This window comes from Chrysochloris asiatica, unplaced genomic scaffold (assembly GCF_000296735.1).
Source record: "Chrysochloris asiatica unplaced genomic scaffold, ChrAsi1.0 scaffold00002, whole genome shotgun sequence".
Classification (NCBI taxonomy): Eukaryota; Metazoa; Chordata; class Mammalia; order Afrosoricida; family Chrysochloridae; genus Chrysochloris; species Chrysochloris asiatica.
Window position 1 is genome coordinate 7,096,749 of NW_006408520.1, and position 12,465 is coordinate 7,109,213.

Consider the following 12,465-nt stretch of genomic DNA (forward strand, 5'->3'; position numbering starts at 1 on the left):
GTAAAAATACTGATTTTTTAACACAAAACCAAACTTTGAAAGAGCATACAAGACCATCGGAAGCTGCGAGAGTCATATAAATTCTTAAACTCTACTGATATTTGAAATCATTAAAATTCCGGCTTTCTGTTGGACTGGGGCAAGCTTTGATGAAATGGGAGACTGTGAGTGGCAATGAACCACACCTGGGACAAGCTGTTCATCCCACTGTGACCTAACTAGAACCTGAAAAGCAGCACCTTTGTGAGCTACAGATGCCTTCCTAACAGAGCCACTGGACCCAAGATGGTAAGTCCCGCAAAATGAGTGCCCCATCCTGTTAGGAAAGGGGAGGGAGAAGGAGGCAGCTCTTCAGGAGTGGGTAATGCCTGCCTTCAGGAGCCCTCATCGAAATCAGGCCCAGTGCTGCATATTTCCATCTTCCCTGAGCTGCTCTCATGTTCAGTACAGTACTGCCACCTACTCACATCTTAAACATAGAAACAGGGGCCTACAGAATGGTATTTTAATTTTTTGTCAGAACCAAAGCCATGCTCGTGTGAATAAGTCAGTTCCAGCAGCACTAGGCACATGAAAAGAATGGTACAATCCCCAACACCTACATCAATTAACATAAAACATACCATTACTGTGCTATCGGAAACAAACCCATGAGAACAGCACCATCAAGTGGCCGGATGAAAAGCTGCATGTGAGGAACTGGAGGCTTCCTCCCTGAACCGCCAAAGTGATTTCTCACACTGAAATCTAAGACCCCAGCAAAATACCTTCCGACACCATGGACAATCTAAAATGGAATTTAAGCCTCCCCGCGGGAGAAAGATGAGGCTTTCTACTCCCGTAAAGATTTATACCCTCGGAAACCCTATACAGGGTCGCTATGGGTCGGAACCGACTCGATGGCACATAACAACAACAACAACAACAGAGTCTAACAAGAGGCCTGGTGTGGCGCTGTCGGATAAGCACTCGACCACAAGGTCAGTTTGAACCACATGGTCAGTGGTTCAAATTCACCAGCCGCTTCTCAGAAACCCCATACAGGGTCCCTATGAGTTGGAACTAAGTCAACGGCACTTATCAACAACAACAGAGCTTAACGACTAAGTTCAGATAAGTATAAGCAGACTAACATAGGGGAACCACATAAAATACACATAAAATACGTATATTTCACACAATATTTGAAATCTTAAACTAAAAAAAATCCGTTTTACCTAAAACGCAAATTTAGTTGGGTGTGTTGCATTTTTACTTGCTAAATCTGTAAACTGTACACTTCCTCAAAGGAAACATCAGCACAGATTCATTTACATAACCAAGTCTTTCACTTCACAGTGGCAGCAATACATGAGCTGCAAGTAAGCCAGCTCATTAACTCAGTATGTTGTAGTCCCCTGGTAATGGGCATGATAGACAGTCTTTTCCAAGATGCAAAAGACTAGTGGGCAGGAGGAGTGGTGGGTGAGAAGGGGACCACGAAGCTGGAGAAACAGTAACAACTAAAGTCCTTGGGTGGTGCAAGCAGTTAATAAGCCTGGATGCTAGCTGAAAGGTTGGAGGTTTGCATGTACCCAGAGGTTCCTAGGAAAAAAGGGCTGATGGTTTACTTCTGGAAAATCAGCCACTAAAAATCCTATGGAACACACACAGAGTCTCCAAGAGTTACTATTAACTCAACAGCAACTGGTTTAACTATCAGAGGGAATAGAAAGAAGAGATTGAAAAAGAGATCAGGAGATCGGGAATTCTGTAACAAAGGGAAAAAGAGGAAACAAAAGCCTTTAGCTCTTAACATTCTTACCTATTTAAAGGTTTTCCTGCCAGCCTGAGGACACTGTTGCTATCATTTGCATGCATTTGGCAGGGACTTGGTAAGGGCAAAACAAAAAAAATTTGCTTTGTCAAGCCAAGTTTAAAAAAAAAAGCTCTCTAAGGAGCCCTTGGGGAGCTGTGGGATGAGCCCTGGACTGCTAACTGCAATGCACCAAGAGATAAAGATGAGGCTGTCTGCTCTCATAGAGATTTACCATTCTTATTAAATGCCGTGGAGTCGGTCCCAACCCATAGCGACCCTGTACAGGGTTTCCGAGGAGCAACTGGTAAACTTTATCCATGGACATTATGTTTCAAACCAACTTTGCAGTCCAGTGCATTAACTCCAGAGCGCCACACCAATACTCCTGTAAAGATTTCCAGTCTCGGAAATCCTATAGTCACTATAAATCGTTTAAAGGGTTAAGTGGTTTTGTTTTCTAAGACTTGCTATTTTTCGGCTCACCCTCATTCGGAAATACAGACTTCAGGGGACCACAGAGGCCTCTCCCACGCACCTTTGCAGTGGACGGCGATTGCCCCATCCGTGTTCTCACATATGTTCAGGAACCTCCGCACGATGTTATCACTTGGTGTGCTGCCATCTATGAAGAACAGGTCATAGTGCTCGAAGCCAGCATCGGTGAAGCGCTTCGCCTCGTAAATCTTTTTATTAAGCCTCACGACTGCAGTCACATTATGCTTTTTGAAATAGGGAAAGTAAGCTTCTGGAGCGTGAAGGGGATAACCTAAAGGTTAAAAAAAAGGAAGAGAAAAAAAAAAAAAGGGCACTAAGCAAAATGCACATATTTCATCTGATAAAGCCCAAACACATAAACACCCTTAACAATACAATAAGGGTTGCAAATCTCAACAGAGCTGAGGAAAAAAGTGATTTCCTGAGAGACTAAGATGTCACAAAGCACTCTTAAAAGTAGCTGTCTAAATAACTGTATAAACTACTGAGGAAATGAAAAAAGCCCATCCTTCTGCTAAATTTTAGAAATCGCTCATGAAAGTTCAAAACTTCAACCTTAAGGTTCAAATCCTAGGAGCATCCCCCAAAACAACGGCATTTCTTTCTTTTTTTTTTTATTAAGTTTTTATTGTGAGGTTTACATGAACATCAGCTTTACACTCATCCTATCATATTTTGTTTCATTTCAATGATTATAATCCCCTCCACGCATCATCAAATAACCCCAAAGAGTACACCACAAAGGCCCGCCTGCCAACACACAGCCCCTTTCCCACCCTGAGGCTAGTGTCCCCAGCCACTCCATCTGTCCACATCATCATCTCTGTCTCCATGCCTGGCTTTACTGCCTCTCTGGGTAGGGTCACACTCTCCGTTCTTCTCACTTTAGGGTCCCTGGGACCTCAGCTCCTGAGCTACAAAATCAATCACTCCCCTCCTTTTGTCAAAAAACATCTACCTCTATATTTCCTATCCTCACAGTCAGTCCTGATGGCAATTATTCACTATTGTACCACAAGAATCTTATCCCCCATTTCCTTTCTCCAGCCTAGTCCCAACGAATGGAAATCATTCAGTGGTGATTCTACCTTCCCCTGCCCCATCTGGAACTAGGCTCCCTCTCGAAAGCTTGTAAGCCAGTCACTTCTTGCCCTTAAGACCCCTTATTTTGGGTAGCCAATGTCTGTGTTGCCCATCCCTGTCAACCCTGTGTACCCAGGGGGTGGGAGTGACCCTCGCTGTAAAGATTTCTTCCATTTTTTCAGCTACTACATCCATAAGTATAGGTAAAGTTCATCAAATTATAGCAGGTTACTCTTTTTTCCCCCTCTTCTTTCTTCTTCTAGTCGAGTTCTGATCATCCAGCCATTGAAGCCAGGACAGGTAGGTACTATCATATGGGTGTTCTTGTGCATTTCCCCTCACTTCATATCAGCTGGATGCTTCACTCTCCACTCTAGTTCTCTGTAGCCAGGCATTTCTTTTTAATTATGGCAAATGTATAGGTAACAAAACACTTGCTATGCCAACATATGCCATTCCTATCATACATACAATTTAGTAACATTCATTGTGCGCCTCATGGTGTGCACTGTGACCATCATTATCCATTTCCCAAATTTTTCTATCACCCAAAGCAGAAGCTGTGTCTCCTAAGCAAGCATTGAGTGCCCCTTCCCGCCTCCCTGCTAATTACAGGTCTGTATGCATCTGCCTGCCGCTCTGCAGGAGAAAGATGAGGCTTTCTACTCCCGTAAGGATTTACACCCTCGGAAACCCTTTACAGGGTCGCTTTGGGTCGGAACCGACTTGACGGCACTTAACAACAACAACAATGCATCTGCCTATTCTAGAAATTTCATTTACGTGGAATCATGCAAGATTTGTTCTTGTATGGCTGACATTTCACTCAACATGATGCTTCCAAGGTTCACCAAGTTGTAGCATGTATGAGAACATCAGTTTTCATTATGACTAAATAATATTCCATTGTATGTCTGTATCACATTTTGTTGATCCATTCATTTTTTGTTGGACATTTAGGTTGTTTCCAGCCCCAAGACACAAGCATTCTTGAAGCATTCAAACGTATAGGAAGACCAGGAATGAGTCTTTGTGATTTAGCTCCCCCTTGAACATTGTTCGTTTGACAAACAATTTTCAATAACAGTCAGAACCTTTGTACCAGAAGTATATTTTTAGTCTGTGGTACAATCAAAGGAGATGAATAATAATTATTAAACACAGATTTTCTACTATTTGGAGTTCCTGGGTGGCAGAAATAATTAAGTACTCTGCTACTAACTGAAAAGGCTGGGGCTTGAATCCACCCAGATGCACCTTGAAAGAAAGACCTGGCGATCTACTTCTGAAAAATAAACCCCTGAAATGATATGGAGCTCAGTTCTACTCTGACAACAGGTCACCGGTGAGTTAGAAATGGCACAATGGCAACTGGTGTATGTGCTAAAAAATTATATATCATTTCTCTTTTAACCCTTAAAACAACCTCTTAAATTCAAATTGGCTGGCCCCATCTGACAGACTGAGAAATGAAAAGAGGCTGAATAATATTTTTGTGGACACCTTTTGAGAAGAGAATAAGTGCTCAGCCTCTAAACCCAATTCTGTTTAGGGAGCTACAGAGTTAGCCAGATTACAGACATATGACGTAGACCAATCAGGCCCCAAGCACTACAAGACTTTCAAAGCACAGTGATTACTATATCTGTAAACCATTCAGAAAAACCCTAGTGGCACAGTGGTTAAGTGCTCAGCTGCTAACTGAAAGGCCGGCAGTTCAAACCCATCAATCACTCTTGGTGAGAAAACAGGTTGATCTGCTTCCGTAAACATTACAGCCTTGAAAACCCTATAGGGCAGTTCTACTCTGTCCTATAGGGTTCCTAGAAGTTGCAATCAACTCAGTGGAAATGACATTGGGTTTGGGGGGGTTTGGCTTGGGTTTGGTTTGGGGGCGAGTATGGTTCTTTTTAGTTTAAAACATTCAGGGCTCCCTGATTCACTGAATACAAAGGTTGTTGTTGTTAAGCGCTGTCGAGTAGGTTCCGATCCATAGCGACCCTGTATAGGGTTTCCGAGGAGCAGCTGGTGAGTTTGAACCACTGACCTTGCAATTCAAACAGCTTTGCAGTCCAGCACATTAACCCACAGCACCACACCAGGATAGGTAGCTGCTCTTATTCCAGATTCATTCATGGTGGTAGGTAGGCTCCATAAGTGGCAAGAGCAACAGCCAGGACAGTCAACCAGGCACTTCCTGCTCTGTATCTTTGACTCTATTTCCTGTGTCTCCAATTTGACTTAGCTGGTCATTTCCTCTTTTCTCTTAGCTCCAGTTCCAAGTCAAACCTCTGATATCCTGCTCTGTGATGCTGGCGCTGGAGCCCATATATTACACTTCACAGACTAGTTTTCTAGTCAGTTCTGAAAACGGAGACACTTCAGGCAACTGAAGATCAGAGAAGGAAGGAGTGGCTTGTTCCTCTTCTCCTGCCTGCATCACCTTAGCAGTAAAGACAGGAGCAGACAGAACGTCCAGCTTATTTCAAGCATACTTCAAACCAACCTCAATTCTCTAAAATACCAAGAATATACACTAGGTAGTAGTTTAGGTCCTGAGAAGGTCAGCCTAATGTGTACAAAAGTGCTGGAGTTCTTTGGAGAAAATTGTTAATCTCAATACACACTCACTTCAGAGACTGGAGCACAGCATCATGGTCTCCATTCCTCAGTCTCCAAATCAAACATGAGCTGTGTAGCATTCCTTCCCAAGATCCCAGCACCAGACCGCTGGCTTCTACTCAAAGCCTCAGGTTCTCTTTTGTTCCCCAACCTTAAAGGCAGTAGCTGTTTCCTGCATAAGGTTCTGGTTTCTTCAGTGTTGCTCTTTACTTGGTAGCCTTGTTCGTGACAAATTCCTTGTATTAAATTCCCTAGGTTCTAATACCTGTGTGGTTTCTATGTTGCTACTTGGACCCTGCTGATATAGTTTCTTCCTTGGATTCTGTTCCTTTTCTAAAACTTATCATGTGCCGTCAAGTAGGTTTTGACCCATAGTGACCCTGTATTTGGTTTCTGAGGAGGGACTGGTGAATTTGAATGGCTGACCTTGCAGTTCAAACCAACCTTTGTAGTTCAGTGCTTATCCTACAGTACTCCATTGATGTCTGTAAGTTATCCAGCTTACTTCCAATCAATGCCTATTTGGTTTAATTTACTAGTTAGTTCTGCTGACTGCAACCAAAAACTGTTAACTGGCACACCTGTCCAAGGGAGACAAGCAGAGGTAGAAGGCAGACCACCTAACCCACAGTCCTAATGAATGTTATTTTCATAAACCTTACTGTTTTTGAGCAAACAAGTAATACAGGTATTTATAAATTTTTGCATAGAAACAGTAAGTTACAAACACACATTTAGAAAAGAAGAATGCTTTCCTACTTGGAAAACTCACATGTGGTTTTCTAGCTGTTTTATTTGCTCAGATTATTTTCCATCAACAGATATATAACCTAAAGGCAAAAAGGACCATGGCTGGCAAGGTGAAATAATAAAAGCTTTTCAATCTTGTGTGAAATGGGAGGGAGAAGGACCTTCTGGGCTCCAACCATACCTTGCACCTCCACAATGGCACCTGTCTCTCAGTGGGCAAATGGCAAATGGTGTCTCTCACCCCCTCCCAACCCCATCCTCACACCCCCAACCCCTACCCAAGTCAATAATAACCTCTCTTTTCAAAAATGAATTTTAATCAGGAGTAAATGGCATTATAGATAAACGTAACTATTAAGGAAAACTATAAGTATCTTTGGAGTCCTGGTGTGACCACTGAGGGCTAACGCGTCAGGCAGCAAAGTCATTTGAACTGCAAGGACGGTGGTTCAAGCTCACCAGTTGCTCCTTGCAAACCCTATACATGGTCGCTCTGGGTCGGAATCGACTCGATGGCACTTAACAACAACAATATGAGTATCTTTAAGAAAAGAACACTGGACAGAACTGTCCACATATGGCAACAGAACACTGACATAAGAACAACAGTGATAATAAAAATAGCACCAAACATATATGGAGCACTTACTATGCACCAAGTACTATTCTAAGTGATTTGTGTGGTTTATCTCATTAAACCCAATGCTTGGAAAGTTCAACAGTCAGTGCACATAGAGCTAGTGAGAGGGAGAGCCGGGATGTAACTCTTGGAAGTCAGATTCCAGGAGTCCTGGTGTGGCACTGTAAGGCACGCACTAGAACACGTGGTCGATTTGAACCACAAGGGAGGATTCAAACCTACCAGGAGCCCTATAGAGGGTCGCTAGGAGTTGGTATTGACTCAACGGTGCTTAACAACAACAGATTCAAAGGGGTTGCTCTGAGGCTGATTTCGGGTAGCACCCAACTAGATTCTACCTGCAAGGCATGTACATTATATGAGATAGAGGAAGAGCCTGATGAATTAAATGGGTTCCAAAAGCCTCCCTAGAGTTGGTGAGCAGATTTCTTAAAAATCCTCAAGTATTTAAAATTGGTTAAAGCCAAACAGCTAAAAAGTGCAATCAATGCATCTGGATGCTGTTGATGAGAGAGGCTTGTTTAGGACATGGAGCTAAGAGTATTCACTCATCCAGCCCTTACCCCATCTGACCACTAGATGGGGTGCTGGTGTCAAGAAAGCACATGTAGACAGCTGGAGACCAGTTTTGCTGAACAAGACCAGAAACAGAATTTCAGAATTTAAGAGTTCATCCAATTCCTGGCACTCATTTCAAAGCTGAAGAAGAGCATAATCAAATGACAAGACCATCCAGTCCTTATTAAAAGTAAAAACTGAGACGTTGGCAGATAAATGCTGGAAAAAATAAAATGTGTTCAAGCACATAAAATATAAAATGTAATCACACTTTCGGCACCTGGAGTCTCTGATAAATGTATCGTTAATAAACAAAAATTCATTGTTTAACAAGAGAAAGAGTAGGACTTTTCTCATCCCCAAGCTCCTACAATGTGACTCAAGACTGCTGAAGAAACTCCTAGCTACACTCTGTTGACATAAACACACACTTAAGACTCAGAATGCATTCCACCCAAGTCCCTACATTTTAGGGCTTCCTTTTGCTCCAACCTAGCAACAGCTATTTGATTGTTAATTCCTTAAAAGTCTCAGCTTGTCTTCTAACAAACCCTTAAATGACTTCCAGGGTTCCTCAGGAAACACTGGATTCCTCAATTTCGAGAGGGGGGGATAAAAGGAACCAAGCTTTCTCTGCAATTAAGTCAAGTTCATAAATTCCTTCATGAAATCACTTTTTTTTTTTTTTAACTTCAAAGAAACTTACAGTTATAACCTTTCCTCCTCCCCCCCCAAAAAAAAACAGAACTTCTCATAGGAATTAGATCTTAAAAAGGGGATTTATAAACATTTATCAATCTCAGTCTTAGATGAAACTACATCATAAACAAACAAACAAAAAAAACTCCAAAACAGTGAATCCATTGCCACCAAGTAGATTTTGACTCATAGTGACCCTGTATACTATGTCCAGGACTCAGTCTCTCCAGGAGCAAGCTGACTCATGTTTCTCCGCTGAAGTGGTTGGTCAGTTAACCCACAGTGCCACCAGGATTCCATGTTACATCATTTGTTGTTGTTGTTGTTAACTGCTGTCAAGTCAGTTACAACTCAAAGCAACCCTCATAGTACAAAAGTTCTGGGGGGGGGGGGCTTTAATCACCCACCTTGTGGTTCAAAGTCCAGTGCTTATCCTACACCAGGAGTCCTGTTACTTCATAAAGGCTAGAAAAATTAGGTAAACAGCACTTTCAGTCCTGTTTTCTTCAATGTGAATGGGCATAATACGTACAAAGAAAAAAATTATAAACATACACAAACCATTATCTTTAAAGTGTGTGCTTTTTTAAGTATTATATTATGTTCTTGGTGAAAGTTTACACAGCAAGTTAAGTTCCCATTTGATAATTTCCATACAAATTGTTGTACCATTAGCTGCATTTTCACTGTGTGTCAAAATTCTCTTTGTGTACTGGTTGCTACATTTCCAGCACTCTTGTTTCCCTGTCCCACATCTTCTCATCTTTATTTTAAAGTAATTGTTTATCTTTTGGTCTCAGATAGTTTTTTAGTAGAGCATTATTCTTACAGATCATATCCTTTATTTTGGGTGCCACTCTGCTATTTCACGAAAAGGTGATCTCAGGATCATTTTAGTTCAAGGTTTAAAGAGTTTTTCAGAATAACAGTCTTAGGCTCTGGTCTCAACTGGTCCAGTCAGTCTAGTCTTTTCTTTTTTTGTTGTTAAGAATTTTTGAGTTTTGGTCTACATTTTTCTCCCATTCTATCCGGGATCATCTATTGTGACCATGGTCAGTCTGGGTACCATCGAGTTCTGGTATCAGGGTAGATGTAATCATGGCTTGTGTAGACTATCGGCCTTGTGGACTTCTTTGCTGAGATTTTGGTTATCTCCTTAGTCTTTTGCTCCTGTTGAGTAAAGACCTATAGCTGTATATTAGCTGGTCACTCCCAAGTTTTTAAGACTCCAGGCATGACTAGGATGCAGAACATGAACTTTGGTATATGACCTAACTGACTAAGCTGGCCCATAAGACTATGGTCCTAAACTCTCAAACCTAGGAACGTATTTACTTATGATTAAGAAGTTGTGTCTTCAATGAATATATGTGTCTGTATACACATATTCATATTTATACATACAGGCACTGTAGAATAAGCACTGGGCTGGTAAGTGTAAGGTTGGCAGTTCAAACCCACTAGCTGCTCTCAAAAACCCTCTATATGGTTGCTATGAGTAGGAAGTGACTCAATGGCACTAAACAACAACATACTTATATCTGTTCTCACATATATATACATACACCTGTACCTACCTGTATACCTATATGGCAACACCCATCCAGATAGGGTCATACGCTGGTTTTTGGTCTTTGTTGGAGTCGTCACGATCTTATATATGTCAAATTCTTTAGTACAGATAACACTTTTCTCTTGAGCACCTCTCAATGGCATCATTGACTTTGCTAGTGCTATGCTTGTTATGCCTGCGTTTGATGTTACCTTCCCCACTAAAAAGTAGCTCTTTCTTGATTATCCAAAAGGACTTCCAAAAGTTTGTGGAAAAATAGAAAGAAAAGAAGTAGAATTTTTCCATGAGCTTTGTGAAGCACCTATATATGTTATTTTTATTCTTTATCTATGTTGCTTCATTTCAAACAGTAACCAGTAATTCTTTTGTTAAGAAAATAATTTTTTTTTTTTTTAACCCACAGGATTTAGAATCAACCTGTGTTTGAATCCATATTCTCCCACTTCCTGGCTACGTAAACCTGGGGAAATTAGGTAACTCCTCTACGTCTCCATTTCCTCTTCCATAAAGCCAGGACACCACCACCTACTCTGGTCTGTTCCGTCAATAGATGATGTGTGTACAAGAGGCCACCACTCCTGGCTTATATGCAAAAGGTGGTTATAATGATATCCTCATATTTTTATTTTCTTTTTATTGTGAGTTGTTATTAAGTGCTATTGAGTCGATTCTGACTAATAGCGACTCATATACAGGGTTTCCAAGGAGCAGTTGGTGGATTTGAACTGCCAACCTTATGGCTCACAATCCAATGCTGCTCCTACAACGCCATACCTGGGGTCAGTTTCTTGTGAATATTTCCCCATATTTCAAAGTGGGTCAAAAAAGTATTTTTTAATTTTGATGACCAAGAAGTAATATACAAGTTATACATATCCTTTTATCTGGTGATTTTACTTCTAAGAATTTGTCTTAAAAAAGAAACTACTGCTACAAACAGATATATATATATATATATATAGTGTGTATGACAACTGCAGCAATTTTCAAAAAGAGAAAAACTGTAGTTCTCATTTTTTAAAAAAGTTAACGAAATCATGGTATACAATCATACAGTGGTATAGACTAATATACAATGCAGTCACAGAAAATGACAATGTAGGTCAGGTCTATCTTTACTGCCATGGAAAGAAGTTTGTGATATGTTACATGAAAGAAGCTGGCTATGAAACAGTATGCCACGATCCCACTTTTATGAAAAAAAAAAAAAAGAAGAAGAATATATAATATTGCGTGTGTATTTGGATAGAATGATGTCATTTTTATAGTCTTTGTATTAATTCATTTATATATTTTTTATTAATTAACCACATTTAAAATCATTTAAATGATTCTAAAAAATTATTTCACTCACCTTATCTTTAAGATACTTTTATAAAACACATTAATAGCAAATGGAAAAATTCCTTCTGCTGTTCACCACATGAACAATACCCGACAAAAAAGACACTATTGAACTAATACAAGGAGGCTTCAAAAAGCCCATGGAAAAATTACATTTTCTTTCCATTCCATTCCATTTTTCATGAACCTTTTGAAGCCTCCTCATACACCTACTAAGATTTTCTGGATCTGAATACAACAATTTTGGTGCAAAAGGTCAAGGGAAGGTTTAATCAATCTTGTCTTAAATTGTCAGAAAGCAGTTTTCTCAAGCATTCAACATGTTATTCCTAACAACCTAACATAACATAGATTAATTAACCAATGTCCAGAGGAAAAAAAGATTTATTAACAAATTCATGAATGAGAAAAATCTAATTCTGGCTTCACTATAAAGGTCTCCCATTTGTTAGTACTTGTCCACAGAGAAAAATCATGATTCAAGCAAGTTCCCTACTATAAATGCTGTAGGTTAAGAAATGATGAGCATGCTGTTGGAAACTTAAATGATCAACTCTAAATTGATAAATAACAATATATAATGAAACTAAGTTCTAGAGAAACAACTAATGGTGAATATGAGGATAATGATGGAGAAGCAGAAATCGATCTATGGGTTTCAAATTATGTTTTCCTCTGAGGACTGATGTTGCACCTCCTACACCCCAATAATGGCAATGTGACCCCATAGGTCACATTTTTCCAACTCTATGTACCTTTCAGGTGTGGCGCTGTGGGTTAATACACTGGACTGCAAAGTCATTTGAATCAGAAGATGAGTGGTTCAAGTGGAAACTTTATACAGGGTCGTTATGGGTTGGAATCGACTTGATGGCACTCACAACCACAACATGTACCTTTCTA

The 12,465-nt window shown here is 40.4% G+C and overlaps 1 protein-coding gene across 3 annotated transcripts in view; it reads right to left on the reverse strand.

The window, feature by feature from the left end:
- CDC14A (cell division cycle 14A) overlaps positions 1 to 12,465 on the reverse strand; it is a 233,024-nt gene that overhangs the window by 66,480 nt on the left and 154,079 nt on the right. For all 3 annotated transcript variants that reach the window (XM_006830915.1, XM_006830914.1, XM_006830916.1), the window contains one exon: positions 2,334 to 2,564. In XM_006830915.1, the coding sequence (XP_006830978.1) occupies positions 2,334 to 2,564 (231 nt within the window). The remainder of the gene's footprint in view (positions 1 to 2,333; positions 2,565 to 12,465) is intronic.